Raw genomic sequence first — 21,478 nt, forward strand, 5'->3', positions numbered from 1 at the left:
CGGCTGAAAGATTCACGCTTATGAATTTCCATTGATTTTTTTTGGCTTCAGGATGATTAACTTGCACCAAAGCAGACCTCTGATATGTGAACTATAAATAAGGTGCCACTGCAACACTGCAGGCAAAATAAATAAAAAGAGAGCCCCGACATTATTTCAGCCTCAAACAAATGTTTCAGTCCCTACATTGTCTGGCTCATAAAGATACATAGACAGTCTCACAGACAGAGATATAAATGAACAATTGCAGTACCTTTTTCCCACACTGTTTACAGGGTTGGCTATATTCCTACTGGCAATAGATTTTCTTCTTGACAGCTTCTTGGTGTTGGTGCTGTCATCAGTGCTGTCATCCTCTTTCTTTGGTGTGTTACTTCCTTTGCTGTTCAGGTCCCTTAGCACATTATAATTAATTTTACTTGAAATTTTCTTCTGTTCTAACATCTTTTCAATTGCCTCTCCTGCTGTGCTGGCTTGAATTGGCTCCCGCTTCTTTGCAGATTTCTTTGGCTTAATTAAAATATAAAATTAGTGATGTAGATACAAACAAAGTTTCTGTGAAGCAGAAGGGCGAGCTGCAGTTCAGCAGTCCTGGCTCAGGTGCTGCTGATGCGGGGATGCAGGTGATGCAGCCGGGCTAAGCCAGCGCTCCCTCTCCTGCCACTCAAGGGGACCGAGAGGTCTCTTTTCTCCGAGAAGTAAGTGTTTGCTTTTTGCCAAATGCCCACACAGTTTATTACAAATTCTTTACTTAGTATTTGTAATGCTGCCAGAGAAGAAACATGGGCCATTTCTCACACACACACAAAAAAAAAAGGAATGAACTCCTGTTACAGGAATAGGGACCCTGATAGCATTACCCAGCATGGAAACAAAGAAATTCCCCTGCTAAAATTGCCTTTGAAGTTCAAGTCAAGCTGGGTCACGACTCCCCTAAGCACTGACAACACCGTATCGAAACTGCAACGGTATTTTACATCAAGTCCGAATGCGGCGTGGGAGAGCATCCACCCAACTCCTCCTCCACACTGAGAAAGGCGAAGAATAGCAGCAACAGCTTTCCAAGCATGGAGCGGCATTAACGCCGATGGATAGGAAGCAGGAGGCTGCAGACACACAGGTGCAGTGGCAATGTCACCTGCAACTGCCCTTCCCAGGCAAACGCTGCCAGCCCAAGCCCAGCATTGCGCCGCAGAGGTTGATGCTGTGCAGAGCCAGACAAAGAGAAATGACACCGGGGAACATTTCTAGCCATGTCCCATGCCTGGGTAGGTACAAAAAAAAAAAAAGAACTTCTGTTTCTCATTTGGCATTTTCCTTTTCAAAGGAAGGTTTTAACACCAAGCTCTGCAGGAGATTTATTTTTTAATGGATAATAGCCCCTCTGTTTACCTACATGGGTCAAGTGCCACCTTGAAATTGGAAAGCACTATATTAATCAAGTTCTACTCAAGCTGTCAGAAACAATACAGAGTTAGAGAAAAACTCCTGTGTTGTCCGGACAAAAAAGTGGGTGTTTGGGCTACTTGGCGGTGCCAACAAGTTATACAATTTTGAAAATTGCTGGTAGACTGCCATGTCTGCGTGAGTGCAAGATGAATGAGAAACTCTGAAGCATAAAACAGTGTTTCATTGTCTGGTTTTGCTTTTATTGTTGAAATACCTAGGGGAAGTAGGAAACTCTGTCTTTTGCATTAGTCGGAAAAAAAGATAGAGGATATATGCACTAAAAACTAACACAGATTTTAGTTGCATGTGGAAGATTTGACTTGTCACTTGCTCAATTACACAAAATACTACTGCCGTAAATCGTGAATATACAATTAGGTTGCTTTAAACTGCTAAACGTGGAGACAGGACATGCCATTTGTTAACGTAACTGTTGCATTCTTTATGAAAGGTAGAACAAAATATTCCTTCAAGTGACTCTAACAAGGATCTGTTCAGTTCTTCATAAAGAAATCATTATTGTAAGAGCAAAGAAAGCTACTGAAGTTATGGCAAGTACAAACTAATTCCCCATGCACACATAAAAAAAAAAAAAGTCAGGCATGTCTTAGGACCTGTATTTAAAAAAGCAAGCAATTAGGGCAGCAATCATAAATGCAAAGATATATCTCAGACTTTGCCATGCACAGAATTTTCTCATAACAGTAATTTAAAATAAAAGTTTGGGCAAGAAAGTGTTTTACTCACCACTCGAAAAATTATAGCCTTGTAATTCGATAACAGGTAGGGATACAATAGCTTTTGCTCATTTAGTGGTGACCTGAATCATTATGCCCACTCCTACATGGAGTTAATCAGCAAATGTAACTAATTTCTAGGACATTTTCAAACAGACACAATTAGCACATAGTTTAATACCTTGTGTTCCTTATAAATCCCAAGTTCTTTCTCTTTTGCTATTCTTGCTTCCTTTTCTGAAAGATGACAAAAGGGTAACCAGTATGAAGATTACACAAACCACATATTTCAGCAACACTGGCGAAAAGGAGAATTTCAGTCCTATATACTTACCTTTTTGTTCCTTCAAATAATCTGCATTTTCTTTCATCCACAGCTCTGCTTTTATCTGAGCTTCTGTTTCGTTAAGTATATACTAAAAGACAAAACAAGTTTATCTACTTGCAGAAATCAACTTGAAAACCATAGAGCAAAACTGAATTGAAAAACCACTGGCAAGGTCAATTCACATTCTGTTTTTAAAAATACATTAATAAAAGAAAACATGACTGTGATGTGACAATCAGAGAGCATTTCTAGTAACTTCTAAAGCTGGCAAAAAATGACGACATGTTTTCAAAACAGTCCTTGGTTTCCAAACTATGATGGGGTGACCAAAAACCATCCAGGACTCATTGTACGTGGTCTGTAATTAACCTAAAATGATCCTGGGTTTATGATTTTTTTCAGATGATATGAGAGGGTATCATGACAACATGGTCATCTGCAAGTAATTCTGTGTGTTGATGGTGGTCTGTAATTCAAAACAGTATGGGAACCATTGCCCTGTGCTACCAAAACAGAAACATGTGTCTTCTGGGTAGCTTTCTGCAAAGGTTTAGGCACAGTCACTGAGATTATTAGTTCACTGGCCACATCTGTGTGAATGCAACCAACTGAAATTGCTGGAGTTCTCGTCCTCTAGATTTTAGAGAGCTGGGTTCAGTAACCACATCTAGGTTTTTTTCAGTTAACTCCACTTAGTCTCAGTAACATCATTAGTAGGTGTGGAGCTGTAAAACACATCTAGAACTATTCAGATGAATTACAGAAATGAATAAACCCATAGGTAGCAGGCAGGCTGGTAGACGGATCTCCTCTTCAATTACTTAAATGTAAAAATAAACCCAGTATTTAGCACAACTGTCTGTGAAACGAAGTTCTCTACAGCCAATGCTGTTTGGGAGTGAAGAACTTCTGCAGAACGAAGACAAATTGGGTCATCCTTCATGAACAAGACACTTTATTTTTAAGCAGTGGATCCAAGACTTGTAAAACGATGTTTAAGCGCAAGAAAAACAATTTGAGATTTCTCCATCTTACAGATTTGAGCATTTGAGATTTTCTCTGAAGTAAAACGTACATATAGGATTTTATGAGAAAAATAACTCCAGCCAAATGAAACCAATGCAGGGAGGAGTCCTTCCTCTGAGGGCAAATGAGGCAAGCAAACAGCTGTGCAAGTCCTGGTTTATCAGACCAATATTTTCACTCTTTCATCTGCTTCTATTAAAAGTGGGCTATAACAGTAAAACTCGCTTGCTCCTACCTCAGTTATTCATCCTTCTTACACTTTTAGAGAGTTCATAATCTTGAGCTTACAATATTACAGTCTATTGCGATGGAAATGAACATGAGGTCATAAAAGCAGAGTTATGACCTCATCACAAAGCCTAGGAGGAGGAGAAAATGTGCTTGTTCTTCCCCTGTGATTGTTTAAATTATGAACTGGCTATATTGCAAGCCTTCAGCCTTCCCTCTCCCTCCATACCACATTCGCTCAATTCACAAGACCCTTCCTAACGCCCAGCCAAGCAAAACCCACTTCACGGCTGAAGTCAAGCTGAGCATTTTCCTGCTCCTTCATCAATTGCCAACAACGTTCTGCAGATCAGTAACCCCTATGCAACCTCATCGCTCTCAATGACTCTGTACCCCAAAAGCAGGTTTTATCATTGGCATTATCTGTTCAATTTACACTTCAAACCAGTGTGGTGGCTGGAGAGGGCACCAGGCTCAGAGTCAGAAGAGCTGGACTCTGTTGCGTGATCAAGCCTTGACCTGCTCTGAGGCCTTCAACAAGCCATCTTCCACAGATGTCTTTCTGTCGTATTCAGCCTATATGGTAAAGAGTATCTTTTGCTGTCACACAAATAATAATAAATCCAGAAAATGTTACATAAATCTTTGAAAGAACACAGAAGCTGTACATGCTGGTTTCCATGGCAGCCTCCTATGTTGAATATATCTTAACTAAATAACGAATTTAGAGCTCCACCAAACTTTTAAAAGTCCTTCTTCAGAATAAAAGACATTCTAAAACATAATTATTCCAGCACGGTAAGAGCAAGCAGGAGCTTCATATATATATACATATATATAAAAATTGGGCAAGGAATACCAAAGTCACAGGCTTGCATGAATATTAGTTTTGATCTCAGATCACTGAAATCACTCGAACCTCTCTATAGATCAGAGTGAAGAGGCAGTGAGGGGAAAGGATAAACCAGATAAGAACCATTTTGTCTTTCTTGGATATCCAAATGCAGAGACACCCGGGATAAGAAGGCACCTTACCCGATCTATTTCACTGTCGTCGATCCCACTCAGATCTAATTCACCATCTCCTGTGCTCTCACCTACAGACAAGAACACATTTTAATCAGGCAGATGTTTGTTCAAAATCTATCACAATTCAAGTTCTACTGTAAAGTAACACTTAACGACCGTCCTTCACAGACTTGTATCCTTCCGTGTTCATCCAGGAGGTTTAACGTGTTGCTGAGTATTTTCAATATGGGGATGCACACATGCACAAATTCACCACACTGAATTAATTTAAAATTCAGGAATCAGCACAGTCTTCTTCAGTACTAAAAATCTGTCAGACACTTCCAGTTGCCTTTTTTCCCCCCATTTTAATTTACAGTCACAAATGTTCATTAGGAAGCTGGGGAAACCATTTTAAAAAGATGACCATTTTTCTTTCATCGTAACATCAATTTCTGTGTCAAAACCCACAGGTCAATGATTTATCCATAAATTATGACCTAGAAAATATTTTCTGTTTTCAGGGAAGCAATATGGAACAGTGAACAATACCTCACGTCAAGAGTCATACCATAGCTTTCTTCTTGATTCTGATCTATCATCATTTGAACCACTTACTTCATACCAGTTCTGTACAAAGATGTGTATTTGTTTTTCTACCAGTAAAATGGAAATTATTAAAACATTTCCAAATTTTAAAATAACTTTTAAAAGCTATGGAAGGGTCTGGATAAATGTTAAACAATAATGACTTTCTGTAATTACAATTTCACTGTCATTTTTCTAGTTTTGTATTTATTAAGACTTCTTCTGAAAACAAATGTTTTAATATTCTCTCCATTAAAAAGTGTAACACCACAGAACAGAGGTCTAATTTGGGACTGGCACAGCATACAGCAGCAAAACCTGATCTTCCACATCACATTAATGTGCAGTTGTAATACACTATTAATGTAGGTCAGCTAGAGAAAAACCCAAATGATTCAACAAAGACTTATGCTGGAGAATGAAGCAATCTTCTTGGTCATCTCCATTACATCTCATGAAAACTAGACAAGAGATGACCTAACCAGTTTACTTGCAGAAAAAATAAACAAATTAAGTTTCAACAATCTGCAATAACCAATTAAACCCGAAATGGTGCAGAACAGCTTGGCACCTTCACGGTTCCTGCTCCCCGGTCCTGGGGATGTGCCTCCCCACAAACCAAGACCTTTGAATGGTTTGATTCCCCGGTCCGGTGCTTTCTCATAAAGCAGTGCTCCTGAGCCGTGCGGCGCTGGACTGGCGGAAGGGAAGGCAGCTGCAGCTCTTTGATCCAACGGCAGGTTATGGCAGCCAAATGGTGAAGACAAGCTAAGGTAGGAATTATGCGCATTCCCAGACGGTACAAACAATGCTCTGCTTGGCAAAACTCGGGCGTTTAAACCAGTTGCCTGAAGGACGTGAAATCACAGGCTCAGGAATCCAACCAAAACACCTGGTTAGGAATAAAGGCTGCACTTCTTGAGATAGTCCAAAGGGTCTGGCTGCTCAACTCAACAGACATTTACCAGTATCAGACACTGAGCGCTTACAAATCTCTTTTCAAAATCCACCTTGAACAACCAACAGAAAGTTTTAAACTTTCCAAACCAAGTCATAAGCGAAATGAGTTTCACCCCAAAGAAAACGTCCTGTCACAAGGAACAGCATAACACTGTGCTTTGATTTTTTTCTGAGACTATCTCATAAAAACTTTACCAATTCAGATAATCTGATGCTAAAGGCCTTAAGCAACATTTCTCACTGCTGTTACATTTAGAGATTAACGGTACTTTAGTCCCAGGCACCAGATTTACTTTATAACCTTTTTCCCTCAAAAAACTTCAAAAGTGTAAAGGATTTTATAGTAACTATATAATTGTTCAGTACATATGCTTTTCTTCCGGTCTGATCTCTATATAGTGCAGTAAGAGCCGAACTTTCTGCACCGGCACCACCAGCTCCTCGCGCAGGCACGCCGCTACCAGGCAGGCAGGGATGCGACCCAAGGACATGGCAAAGGAAGCCCTGGCTCAAGGCTGGAGAGGAAAAGCAAGGTGACAAAATACACCCCTGTGATTTACTGCCTCTTTAATACAACCCACTGGAATTTTTTTTAGCAAATCGTAATCATGCGAAGCACAGAGAGTAATCTTTGTATGCTGCATCACCCACAGTTGTCCAGACTATACTGCAAAATAGCACTCCATGTCTCTCCTGCTGGAACTGATATATAAATTTCCAGTGAGGAAAATGCTTAAATATTCACCAAGGAAAGCAGTAAATACTGTAGTCTTGTGTCCAGGACACCTTCCCAGGAGATTGTCCATCTGGGTCCAAGAAATGTTTCATTACACAAAATAAAATAGCTCGACAGCAGAGTGCAAGAGTGTACCCAGGCCAGAATAACCTGTCTCCTAGGTTGGAAGGAGTTTGTGCAGAAATGGGACTCGAATTTGGTCTCCCATATTCTGGGTGAGTGCTTTAACCACCCAGTTGTAGGACAGAGGGGGGTGTGGCCTCCCACTTTCCTGTGTTATCTACCTTTTGTTTCCTCAAGGTTTTGGAGGAAAAAACCACAAGTTCAATTTGGTTTACCTGAGCAAATAAAGACTTTTTTTTTCCACATTCATTGCACCAGATAAACTAAAATGTCAACTATCTACACAGGCTTGGAATTAGGGGCAAAGAAAAAGGGAGCCAACCTCAAAAATTGCTAGTAAGTTCTGAAAATCACAGGCTAGAAAATCAAAATTTGGAAGTGGTGACACAACTGCTCAAGTCAGTGCTCAACTTTACACAAAATCGTATCCCAAAATTACTTGTTGTAAAAACTGCCACAGCATCTTAAGAACAATAGACGTATCCCACTGAAACCAGGCTGCCACTGCTTTTATTCATCGTTAAACACCTTGCTCCTCCTATACTGTTATATTTTTGGATCAGAGGTTTAAAATTTAATATGTCACAGTACAGTAGGTGTCTGTTCCCTTATACAGCCCTAATATGCCAGACTGAAAATGATGTAATTTCAGGCACCATGAACAATTTCACATGTCATTTTAAATATAACTTGTTACTGAATTTGGTGCCAGTTTTTCTCATTGGATCAATTAGCAACAGGGATGGAAAACTCATTCTCCAACTGGTAAATTGCAGAGAAGAATCCAGAAGCAAGTTATACGTAATAAGCATTTCTTAGACCCCATAACGGCAGTAGAGGGAGTAATTGCAGGATATCCCTCTGCCTGCAAGTCGTCCTTTTTCCTGCCAAGACGATAGGCATTCATTAAATGCAAGGGGTTTCTCGGAAGAGAAGGTGCCTTCAAATCCCTAGTTTAATGCTTTCACAGAGAAAAAAAAATATGTGTTTTGTTACAGAATGCCAATTCAAAACAGAATACATCCATTTTCATCTGAAAATTTCCACAGCAATCGTTTCCAACATGAGTAGACCCTACCAGCCATAAATATCCGTCTGTTCGATGTTATACGGCTCACTTCAGGGCACGGAAAGTAAACCCCTTGCTTTTTTATATACCAGAAAGATCTTCCCAGCTGCTAAACTTTTCAAAACAATGATCATTTTCCCTTTTAATAAAAGGGTCGAAATGAAATGTACGATGAAATAAAAACACAGATGTGGCCAACATCTGGTCCAACCTCTTAAAAGCTTATTTAAAAGCAGTAGCGTCACGTGGCACGGCTCTTAGACAGCACGGATTTCTTCTGTTAAGAAAAACAACCACTTTACTGCAGGGCACAGGCAAAAAATAAGTTGGGCATTAAAAACACCACTACCACCCCAAATCCACTTCTTAAACGAAAGTACCATCGGGAAGAGCACAGCGTGAGGCAGCGAGGAGCAGTCAACTCCATCCTCACCTAAGGTCTCTGTGGCAAGCAGAGGAGGACGGGCACTTCCAGAGCTTTCCATCAAGGTCCCCAATCAGCTACATTCATGTCACTTAAAACCATCAGTCACCTAGCCAGCTTCCCCAATATTTAAAAATAAAACCCCCCAAAAGCCCTTTCTTTACAGCCTTTTAACGTCTTTCCAACCGTTTCTAATAGATGCGAGGGCTACAATCAGACACTGGGGATTAGGTTTGTAAACCTGTAGGATTATTTACTGTTCTTGTCATTACTAAATGCACACTAAACCCTCTTTTAACACACTGTCTCCCTCCCCTCCCTACCTCCGTGCAGCTAGTTAAATGTATATATAGCACGCTCTTATGGGGATTTATTACAGAAGAATCATTCGAGCTGGTATATTTTAAACCCTACATTTTTAAAAACAGCCATGTGAAGAATGTGTTTTTCTGTTTCTATTACAGGAGGCAGCACTATTTATTGCTCTGCCCAGATAAGAGGATTTCCTTACAGACAGAAATGGAGGCTGAACACTTCCCAGGAAATCCTCCGGAGCAGATATAATAGAAGGCACTTGGTGCTCTGGTCCCATGTAGCAAACACACCCTCCGTCGCACCATTTCATAGCAGTCAAAGAGCCAAAAGAGTTTAAACAAAGAACCCTTCCACCTATTCAGCACAAAACCAGATGCTAAGCACCCCCAGCATTTAAGAAATACTTTGGGGCTAGAGCATGACAAAATCTGAAAATAGTTGGGAGAGGCTTTTTCACTAACAGAAATCCTTAAGCAACAAACCAAATGACATGAGCCCAGGGCATCAGAAATAGTGGGACTGATTGTTGTTCTCCAGGGAGGGATTAAAACCAACGGGAGTCACAGAAAGCTCCCGCAGATCATCGGAGGAACCCGACAGGGCAGAAACGCTTTGGCAGCTAAATCAGATGAGCAGTGCCAGTGCCACTTTGGGAGCTGCAAGGAGCACGAAGGGAAGGCAGTAGCTTCACGTCAAAAAAAGACACTGCACAACCGCACGAGAATATAATTGATTAGCTGATCAGAGGGGACAAGAACCCATCTGGAGGGGAAGATAACTGATTTACTGAGGGGCGTGAAGAGAACAGTCATTAAGCGTGGGTAACCGGGAGGGGAGCAGCAGCGGCGCAGGGCAGACAAAGTGCTGTAGTGATCAGGTAGGGAAGAGAAATGGATGTGAAAGTGCTGCAGCAGCGCGGCATGAAATGCAGTGTACGAGGATCAATGGGTGTGCAAATGAACCCGCCGTGCATCAAGGTGTGCACCAAGTCCGCAGGGCCGTATGAGCCGGGTATGCTGCGAGTTTTATTAATACGGGGCTAGGAGCCTCCAGAGCAGGCTGGGAGGTTATCTTGGCAGTTTTAATCTGTTACCAATCTTGTCGCTCCAGACAAGGCACTTCTTTGTGCAATCCCAGCCTTCCCACCATGCCCCCATCCCACAGCATGCACCTTGTGGCTACCAAAGGTTCTGGTTCCCCCCAGTCACCTTCGGCAATGTCACCATGTGCCGTCATAACAGAAGTATGCCACAAAAACAAAATGTAAGGACAGAGCAAAATTAATTGCACTTACTGACGAAATAAGGTCACAAAACACGACGTGTACGCTCATATTTAAGTGAAAACGGTTCTTATTTTATTGTACCTGAAGCCACCTTGAAAATTACAGCCTATTGCTTCATAGCGCCAATTCGACACCAGGATTTAGGTCTGATGGTGTACGGAGCACACGAGGCCACGCATGCAGCATAAAGATAAATGAAGTCTGTCACTTTATTATTTCCTTCTGCCAAGGCAAGGTTATGGGGTCCTCTCCAGCCGAAGCTGTTTCCAGCCTGCTAGCTCCTTCAGAGAAAGCAAACACACCGCACCACGCAGAGTGAGGCCCCTTTTCCCCATAAATATTCGTTCCAGATGGCGGGAGGCATCACGGGCCGGCACCGGGCTGCCCGGCAGCACCAGGACACACAGCCCTGGCACTGCAAAGTGCCCACCGGTCAGCTCCTCACGCCTGAACTGTAACAAGTGTAGAGGTAAAGCCCAAAAGGGTGTAAGTGAAGGGCAAAGAGGGAAAAGACACGAACTAATAAAAGCAAAGAAATTCCACTTATCTGCTACATACCCTACTACTGCAAGCATGGGAGAGTGGCTGTGCAAGGTAAGCCTCTACAAAAGCAGGGATGTACAAGCTCATTAGCTCTTTCCTCGCTCCTATCGGCTGAAAATAGGACGTTGTCACAAAGCAGTGAGGAACAACAGCCAGGACCAGTCCCAGCTGGTTTGCAGTCACTGCATCGGACTCACCCATGTTACTGAACGCAGAAGTAGGTTTTCCTACAAGATTTGGCCTTAACCTGCAGCAGAACTACAAACTCATCTTTATTAAGTGCCTGCATCTCTATTTCCTCACACTGAAAATCAAGCTCGAGGTGCTACGTCTGTCCTGCAGCAGCTGACTGACATCTGACAGCCTCCCCGCATGAGCCGCCCTCGTACAGCAGTCACAGAACAATTATCTCATCGCAGGAACAGAATTTCAAATTTGTGTGCTTAATGATATATGGGAATGAATTATGAGAAAAGCTTTTCCTACAGTCAGTCATCTCCCACAGAACTCTTATTAGACACTGAATACAGTTTTTAAAAATTAAATTTCAATTTCAGAGGGAAAAAAAAAAAACACCAAACCACCACCAACTGTGTTACTTTTCTGACAGCACATCCACACTGAAACAACTGCTATTGTTTCACTTTGCAGTCCACAGAGGATCTAACCAAACCGCATCCACATATTTTATATCCCATGAAAGGTTATGCCACTAGTCTAACAGACATGGAAACTTGTTAACTTAAGCACTAATTCATCAGAAAAACAGTTAATCATTCCATTTTTTCCAGAAATCCTCCCTGCAATATATACGTTTTTTAAAGCAGGTAGTACAAAAATAGTCCAGCAATAAACAACGCCTTTCTGATTCTGAAGATTTTTCTTTGAAAAGGTAAGCTCGTGCTTATTGAACTACATAGCAATATAAAAGCCCTTAAGAAAAAATCCTTTTAACCTCCCAAAATAAATACAGCTGAAAGTTAAGCTTTTGACTGAAGAACATCTTGACACTGTCCTCAAAACCAGCAGCAGATGTTCCTCTTCTGGAATAACATTCGTGTCCCCCCAACACCTTTTGAAAAGACTGAAAAAGAGCATCCTTTATGCAACCTACTTGATGCACCTCGTCGTTCTTTTTTAAGCTCACAACGCTGCTGCCATGACCAAGTGCTCAGAGGATGGCTGCTCTGAACAACATGAATAAAGCTTTTTTTTGCTGATGAAAACAATAACTGTCAATGATCAGCTTGACAAATACTCACCTGGAAACATACTAATTAGCTACCACAAATGACAGTTTTCAGCTCCAAAGCCCAGAAACGGTGCAAGCTCCCATGCACAGACACAAGTCTTCTCCAACTCCTGATTTCTGTGTCTGGCAACGCCAAGACTGATCACAGTGCTCCTGCCAAAGGTGCAACACACTCACATCTCGGCGGTGGTCCACATATTCACCTCGACCTGCCTGAGTAGTTATGGATTTAATAAGTTTTTAAAATGGAGACTATAAAGACAGATTTCCCCTACTTATTGCTCTTTTCCATCCGATCACAAATTCCCTGCTGTATTTTCCTACTTTGCCTTTTATGCTGTTCTTGGCATCTTTTATCTCCTTTCCCTTCCCCCACCCTTCTTTCTTTTTGGTGCCTTCTGGCCTGTATTTTCTGTGGTTTTTTAAATCTCTGCAGGGGTATCCAGCAGTAACAGTTTATATAAAGGGGGAGGCCAGGGAGAAGAACTGACCAGCATCTTAATCAGTTCCCCTCTCCAAACCCCGCAAGTGCAAAGTGCTGCCGTATCTCTTGCCGAGGGCGAGGGCTGTACAACGCCCTGGAGAGCCGACAGCAAAGGCAACCGGGCTCAGATCAAGTCTCCAGCTCACTTTCCCCGTGCTGCCAGACCACTATGTAAAACAGCAAGGGCACTTTACACCCGAGCCAGCCGTAAAGGGAACAGCTGGTTTAATGTTTAAGTGCTGAAGCATCATTTCTGCAACTGCAGCTTGCCGGTTAAGTAGCCAGGTCTTGCTGTGGGTGCTAAATGCTCTGCTGTCCGTCCCTGCAAGCGCAGGATCCTTGCCTGGCTACTGTTCAGCCACCCCAGCAGAAGGACATATGTTTTATTGAGAAGTAAATCCATTCCTGTAACGTACCGTCCTCCCCACACCACATAAAATTAGATGGTGAGCTCTGCACTACAGAGAACTTAAAAACAAATCCTAGAATTTTGCTTGAATTATTTTTATCTCTATTTTTTTTTAGTCATGAGTCAATTTCTGTCCCACCAGGAAAAAATTTTAAATGTATACAGCCATATATACACACACAGTTTTTATGCTACAAAGACACAGGAAAAATTTAATGACATTCACAATGCAACGCTTCAAGGCTAATTTGACTGACTGGAACTCAAAAACAAAGCTAACTTATTTTCCTAGGACATCACTGAAAAGTCACGGTTGGCTCAGGCGATGGCCCAGAAATTACAGCAATTTTTCTTTAGCAGAAGTACAAATGGCTGAACTGTCACGAGGAAGCGCAAACCAGAGCCCAGCCTAACTCCGACACGTCTCTTGCCACCTCAGTGACCACCCTTACCCTTGCACTCCCACCCCACCGCTCTCCACCTCCAGGACAGGCACACAGGTCAGTGCTGGGCATCCAAAGGTCACAGACTCAGCCCCACGTTAACCTGGCCTTATGTCAGCTCTCCCATTAAAGCAACAGTCTTTCTCTTGTTCCCAGCACTGTGATCTGGACCAAAGAGCTGCGCCAGGTTAAAAATAGCCTAGCAAAATAACTCACTATTTGAGTGAGAAAGAGGAATGAGTGGAACTTTCCACTTATAATTTTCTTCTAATCACTCTTATCCATCTCTCAGCAAAGGTGGGCTAACTTCTACCCCCTCCTTTGAGGTTCAGAGCTGGTCTATGGTAGATCTGGCAACAAACTCAGCACCAGCCACCAGAAGCCACCCAGACTGCAGAAATGCTTCAGTGGGCAATTATTAGCATTAAGACAACATCACAATATAGCATATGAAATTATATACCTGAGCCTTTATTTAGAGGAAAAAAAAAAATTTGTATCGTGGCCATTTATCGTACTGTCCAGGCAGGCTGAATGGTGAGAAGCTGTTAACTGAAAAGAAAATTATCAGGTAAGAAATTTCTCATTTTGTTACCCAGCTTCTTCCTTCCTTTATTGCTAATGAGAAACAGCAAGCAGGGAATTACAGAGATGGGGAGAGGAAAGAGAAGGTAAAAATTTATCGTTATTATTATTTATTATTACTATAGTAGAACAACAGGTAAGAGCAGAAGCTCCCCTGCAAAAGAAAAAGCTTTGTAAACGAAGGAGTTAGGCGGGAACCTGGCCCAAAGGAGAAAGCCTCTGCAGCGGATGGGGACTGGATTCAGAGCACCAACCGGGCAGTGTTTTATGCCGCCAGGACCATCGGAGGCATGGAGCAGAGAGAGATCACACACATAAGATCCTGACTCTGGTCCAGTGATCAGGACCACCAGTTGGGGTAGGACAAGTATGAGACATGGGTTCGAATTCTTAGAAGGTGGCAGCTACAGAAATGCAGATCTGTGTTAAGAGCATCAGTCCATTAGGCAACAGATGGCCGCAGCCAGCACAGACCTTGTTTTTAAATAAAAAAATCACAGAGGCTGCACTGTTTCCTGTTAGATGAAGTGCTATCTTTTCGTCTCTGACCATGCCTAATAGCTGAGAAACAGGTAGTTGTTAAAGTATTTCTCTATCTTGCTCTGGACCCAAACAGAACTCTCATAGGAGCCCTGCCCCGGGGACCAAGGCAATTTTGTGTCTGTTCAGGCAACTATATGAAGCATATAAGGATCTCTGCAGTCCAAAATATAGGCATTGCTTGGGTGGCTCCAGGTGACAGTGGCGTACAGCAAGCTCACTTGGTCATCTGGCCGAACTGCAGTAGAGTCCTGCTGCAGACCGCACACGTACTGCGGCAAACTCCTCGAGAGGATGTGCACGTGTTCCCTCCTCCTCCTCTCCCCTCTTTGAGGGACCGCAGCAAACCTTCTCCCAGATGCACAGTAGACAGTGGAGAAGAAGATTTTAACATTTTGCCTGCAGCAGCTCTGAGGCCCCAATGCTTTGGCATTTGGATAGACTGAACCGTAAGCACAGTATAATTAGCATGTGTACTCCATATGCTTGAGATCCATCATTACAGCCCTCCGACACCACAACTTTCCAAAAGAAGAAAGTTGTGGACAAGTTCCTGGAGAATAATTTGTCTTATTCTCCAGGAACGGTGGAAAAAGGCACTTCCGTGCACAGGAGGTTTCGGTGGAGCTGGAGAAATAACCTTTTCCCGGCAAAGCCCAGCAGCATGATTCACCTATAAATAATGGAGCTGGTTTCAAAGGCGGCCTTTCAAGCTAATGGCTATCAGAAAGGCCAGCCATATGCTTGTACAACCTGTCATTTTGATTAATCTCAACATCTGACTTGTATATAAAGTTTATATAGTAACAGGACTATATTTAATATGTCACTTTAGCTAGGTTACGTATTGCTGATCTTACAGTTTCTCACCAATCTGCCAGTCTTCCCCAGGTTACAGGCACACAAAGGACACTGTTTAAACGTTGATTAGATGCAGAGTGAAGCAAAGACTTTGGAAAGATTTTAGTATGTCTCGAAAACCAGGTAGACTGGTAACACATTTCAAAGAGAGCACTGGAAAAGATAAGGTTCCACATCCACACGTAAATTTTTTTTTTTTTATTTAAATATGTTAGGTCTCTACTTAACATAGTACTGCAGATGCAAGGAGGAGGTCACAAATCATGGCTCAGTTTCACATAAACTAAAAGGATTCACGGCTCTTTCTGCCACGCACCCACTTTATTTTACAGCATATAGCATAGTATCAAACTTGTTCTTCTTTAATTAACTGAATAACGATGCTTTCCCAGGAGGCTTAATCTAAGTTCACCGTAACATACTGTATTATGGCACCAGTGCTCAGAAATATGACTACGTGTCCACGGCCCATTTGGAGAGAAGGATGTGCATTTCATGTACCAATTCATTTAAACACATTTAGTATTACATGCAATATTGATTTCTCTGAAATCGGGAAAGTTTATTTTGAATTAACTAAACCAAAATTATCTTCTGAAAATAAGCTCTGGGTAACTTTTTACTAGTTCATTACAAAATGAAACCTAACCTACCAGATCATCATTTCAAATTCAGACATATTGTCCTTTGCTATGGAATAGATGTTTATTTATATTCTATTTCTTTATTTCTTTTACTTCTTTAGATAAGACTAGGATGGATTCTTCTTTATGCTAGTTTTGACCTAGCAAGGTGCACAAACAGAAGCCCTGTCTCCTGAAAGAGTAAGATTTTGAGTCTTACTAGCAAGATAAAGAAGAGAATACTAAAGTCCAAATACTTGTCCAATACTAAAGACAAAACACTCCCATGCAATTCCCTTCACGCCATCAAAATCAACATAAAAATCTTTAAATGCTAAAATAAACCAAGCAAAGGAACATCACTGTCAACAACTGCCAACTGAAATGAATGATCTGGGTTGAAAGCGTTTGCTGACATAGCTAGAAGTTGCCACAAAGACTTGAGGGCTGTGGCAGCAAACCGGTCTGCAGAAAAGCTCCTCACCTCCTGCCTCGTCCTGAGATGAACCAGGCACATGGACCTCAACTCTGCCATCGCCCCCAGGGACCAAGGGCATGAAGCTGGAGCTATGCCACTCAAGGGCCTTTTGGAAGCAGGACCAACTGCAGCCCCTGCTCTAAACTGAGCGTAACAGACCCAACATAAGGCCAACTCACTATTTCTGGCAGCAATGGCAGAGAACCCATGACTTTTGGCCTTTGCCCAGAAGAGGTTTGCAAGTTGATGAAAGCCCCTTATAGCTGGGACACCACTGACAGGCAGCCAGCACGGCTGTGCCAAGGCATCCGTAACCCACCAGCATCACCCTGGGGAAATCCAACGAAGGAGTACCAGGAGGCCATGCCGGAGAACCCGGAGGCAGGGATCCCAACGTCTGCATCCACAAAAGTCTAATTCTCAAGGTATTTCTCAGCTGCTACCAAAAGATGATTTAATCACTGCAGTCACACTGCAATCAACTGGTTTGACTGACCGAAATGACCGCGCATCTACCGGCCGTAAAAACTTACAGACTACATTATTCCACATTTTGCCCAAAAGAGGACAGATGTGAACAACACAAAGTCATCTAAATCACGGCCTTAATTGTACTGGCACTTAAAAAAAAAAGGAAACAAGAACAACAAATTCAGACTTTCATTCTATTTTTTCTCTGTATTGTAGTAAAATCAAAAGTAGAAATCTTTGGATGCAGCAAGGAGAATAAGGAAGCTTGCCAAATTTGGGGGAATCAACAATTAATATAATAGTAATTAATTCAGAAGAGTAACTACATGACACTGTAGAGTCCCCTGTGTGTTCTGCCCCAGTGATTGTTTAAAAAAATTTGTTAAGCAAAGAAATAAAATAAAAAATGTTCTTTGCTTGTTTTTTTTCTAAATTACCAGCATCGCAAGCTCTTGCTGGTATTTGAAAGTCAGTCTGGGCTCTCCCTAGTTATACATCCTTATTATCATAAACATTCCACAACTGGAAATTACTTTTTGTGACGCTTACGCCAAAAAGAAAATAGCTGTATTGCATCTGCAGAACCAAAAGTAGTAAAATGCAATAAACATTCATCTTTGTCAGTGGCTCTGCAAACCAATCTGTTCGGCATGTAGGTGCCATTTTTACACAGTCGCTTTATTACTACATAATTATTGATGGATCAGCCAAGTGCTCTCTCAAGGAAGACTGTTCTTAAAAACGAGCTTGTTAAAAGTTTAAGTGTAAACCTTAGGATAAAAAACAGCAGTTTGATTTTGTCTGATATAAACTTTTAAAGAGGAAAAAAAAATTGGAGGGACAATTTCAAAAAATGTTACGTTTGAGGCAGGCATGAAATTGAAGGAGACAAGAAACTTTAATGTGATAGAAAGAAAGAATTGGGGACATCTGTACTGAGAATAAGTTGTAAGTAGCAGGAGGAGTTATCAATCCAGTGATGTGCCAGCTCTCTGCATTTCAATTGCTTCACAGGCCATACCATAAAAATTGTTTGCAATGAAAGCAGTACGAAGAATCCCTAGATTTTATTGCTCCCAGTGATACTCTACTCAGTTTGTGTGTGTACACTGATTGTAGCCTTTCAAGTACAATACTGTTTCATATTAGTACCTGTTTAAATTACTTGCCCACAAACATCGTTCCATGTTCAAAATGCCTCACTATTAAATTTTCTGTTTCAGTCAAAGTACTTCAAGAGTTTTTATCAAGCTTTCAAAGGCAAGAAAGTTTCATGCGAGCTTTCTGAAAGTCGAGATAAAGCAATAAACTTTAAATGTAAAAGAAGGCTTTTTCAGGAGAGAATTCAGCGTGCCTTTTTGAATTCCCTCCCCACCTTGTTAAACCAAACTTCTTCACTGCTCCCAGATTTCTAAGTGTTGCATTTCTGGAGCTGAACTTCCAAGCATCAACCTTAGTCTCTCTGCAAAGACCCTGCATATAAAATGATCTGGGGCAACAGTGTATCGCAAATTGCCCATTCCAGTTCATGGATGGATGGTAAAACCTTTCCAGCACTGATACCTCATTGCAAGCACAAACGCCACGCTCAGCCTCCAAAATACACGTTCTTTGCTGCTGCAAAGACACGGTCCAAAGTGCTCCTCCAACCCCAGCTGAACTGGGGGAGTTGGTTTCTGCCCCCAGCAATTTGGCCCTGTGCCCCTTCCCTCCGCGGTGGCCACCGCCTCCCTCCCACCTGCCGCTGTACCAGCCAAGGCATCATTCCCTAGCACACGTCTGTCAAAATGACCCTGTTATTAAAAAACAGCTGCACATTTTTGACAGACCAGGGTGAGAGAGACAACTACACATGCACTAACGCCAGCAGGTAGGAGGGGGATGAGCCAGTAAGGCAAGATACTTCTTAACCTCAACCAACAGCTCATCCCGACAGACCTGCTCCACGTTAAAACTGGAGGCCAAATTCAAACCGTGCAGTATAAAACAGGGATTTTATCTTTGCTTTTAGGGAAGAACTTAGCATAGGAGCTTCGTGTTAGTTCAGCAGTAGCTACAGAGCCATGAGACAAGGGTAGGAGCATGGAAAGCAGTACTCCCACTGCATGCAAAAATCTCTGGCTTGAAGTGCAAAGGGAGACTTTATGGAAAAGCAGTTTCTCACTGAACTATGTTTTATTTCATGAAAAACACTGCCAGAATACAATACCACCACCGGTGACACGATTTCATGTTGATACGGATGTTGTTGCATTTTAACACGACTTCTATGGTAATGTAGATTTGCATTTTTTACCTTTAGTAGAAATTAGGAAGGACCATTTAGCGTAACTTCCAAAATCCGTCATTTGCCTTGTTCCTATGTAAGTGTAAACAATTTGGTCACAGAGTAGTGTTTTACTTCCTTCCCATCTGTGAACACACGGTGGCTTCCCCACAGTAACTAAATTAAACGTGGCATTTAAGTAGTGAATTTATCGAAAAATGGTATCCTTCTACCCACTGTATAGCTGTTTACTTCTGGTTTCTGCGTTTATACCTATCGCAAGAGCCTTGCTCCGAATTTCTTTCCAGGTAGTACTTAACAGCATTATTTGCTCTCTCATTTCATTTTCATTCCCTTATTTCTGCTACACAGTTGTAAATGTCGAGGTCTTTTGTCACAAAAAACAACTTCTACAATCTTAGGTATACACATACATTTCGACATGAAAGCTGAGCCTTACCTTAAACTGCTGAGTTTAAAAATAAAAGCCTTTCTGCTTCCTTTTAGCAAAACTTGGCTGCAAAAAATCCCTAGAGTCAATTCTTTGCAATTTCCCCCTAATTTGCAGTTACCCCTCCCCACACAGCCCGCCAGCATCTCCTCCTCTGACAGCTTTGGACACTGACCCAACACAGTCCACACAATCCTAGATAAAAGATCACAATTTTTTTTATTAATAATCAACCCAAACTTGCTCTTATCTGCCAGTTTCTACAGCTTTGCACCACTGTAATTAATGAACATGAAAACTCTAAATGCGATTTTTTCAGCCCTACTGAATGCATTCTGATGAATGCATATGAAAAAAAACTAAATTGAAAAGCTGAAGACTACAGTAGCCTCATGTTGACAGGTCACTCTGATTCCAGGTCAAAGCATACTCCGTATTTGGCTGCTTTGATTATAATTGCTTATAGGATAAAAAATAAATAGCAATTATCTCATTGTCACACAAGAAGAAAGACCTAATAAATGAACCAATCCTAAAGTAACATTGAAAAACAAATTATTTCAAAAGAGATCAGAGTAGTAAAAGTCAGTTTCTAAAATTGTTTTTAATTGGCAACAGCATCAACATCAGTATTATTCCTCTACTGGCTAACACATCCATTTTAGTTATGAAAGCATTTAGCAAACTAAAAACGTCAAACTACAATTATACAAGGCTAAACTCGTCATTGTTTTCATCAACAGTCTGTAGTGCCGTATCTGAAATCCCTAATTACAAGGGTCATCTACACAAGTTGCAGTTCAACCCATGCATCTTGACTACTATGACAGTTCCACCTATTTCAGACCAACAAACAAAACAGATGAAGTGTGCAGGGGTGTGACGAAGTTAATTCTTAAAAGGATATAAGAATTAATTTTTCAAACTAAATTCAAAGCTACCGAACAAAAGCAAAACAACAAACTGCTACACAAAAATACTAAAATCTTGCAGAAACGGCACTCCATTTAAAGGGTTTACCTGGTGGATTTTCAGCTTGCAGGCATTGCCTTTACCAGCTGAACCTGTACCACAAGAAAATAAAGTACAGAATGGAAGATTATTTTAGCTTTTGCAGAAGACACAGGACAAATGTGAAGGGGTCAGGATCCACCACAGCACTGGTGTTGTATTAAACCCAAAGTAGCTAAGCCTTGCAAATCTCTCTGCGCTGTATTTCCTTCTTCCAAGGACATGTTTTGTGGCTCCTTGACCTAGGTTAATAAGTCTTTACTCTCAATAACTATTGAGACCATGAAGACTTCCTGAACTGAACCCAGGTCTCCACTCCTGACATTTCAAATACCGTGATGAATTGCTCAAATAACATCCTCCTGAGCAGTTTGCTTTCCGTGCAAATTTAACGTCCTCTCTGCATCCTCCACGCGTTTCACTTTCCTCAACTCTCTAATGAACAATTTCAGTTTTCAGTTGAGTTTTCTGGTGAAAGACTTTTCTTCCTTTTTGGCAGAAGGGCAGGGAAGGAATGTCTGTTTCTTCTGTAAACCAGACACCTAACCAAATAACTGTGAGCATTAATGTGGTCAAATTCCGGCAGGTGCCGAAAAGGCAGTATCATATAATTCTCATACTAGCAGGGAGTTACTAATTTTTTTTTAGCCAGGTTTCCTGTGTGTCTGTAGGTGTCTGTCGTCACCGCCCAACACCACCTCCCCGAGTCTTGTTTTAACCCACTGCCTATTTCAAGCAAGATTTAGGGAGTGGGGCAGTGATCTCTTAGATGGTCACATTTCCAC

General features: G+C 41.6%; 1 protein-coding gene across 1 annotated transcript in view; it reads right to left on the bottom strand.

Moving 5' to 3' along the window:
- Positions 1-253: 253 nt before the first annotated feature.
- The window catches only part of BRF1 (BRF1, RNA polymerase III transcription initiation factor 90 kDa subunit), a gene marked incomplete at its 3' end in the record, with an annotated part of 42,721 nt that continues 21,496 nt past the window's right edge, over positions 254-21,478 (bottom strand). Inside the window, exons 7-10 of the mRNA XM_009707485.1 lie at positions 4,804-4,865; positions 2,521-2,602; positions 2,368-2,423; positions 254-510 (exon numbers count right to left, since the gene is read on the bottom strand). Of these exons, the coding sequence (XP_009705787.1) occupies positions 254-510; positions 2,368-2,423; positions 2,521-2,602; positions 4,804-4,865 (457 nt within the window). The remainder of the gene's footprint in view (positions 511-2,367; positions 2,424-2,520; positions 2,603-4,803; positions 4,866-21,478) is intronic.

This window comes from Cariama cristata, unplaced genomic scaffold (genome assembly GCF_000690535.1).
Source record: "Cariama cristata isolate BGI_N322 unplaced genomic scaffold, ASM69053v1 scaffold12729, whole genome shotgun sequence".
In the NCBI taxonomy this organism is placed as follows: Eukaryota; Metazoa; Chordata; class Aves; order Cariamiformes; family Cariamidae; genus Cariama; species Cariama cristata.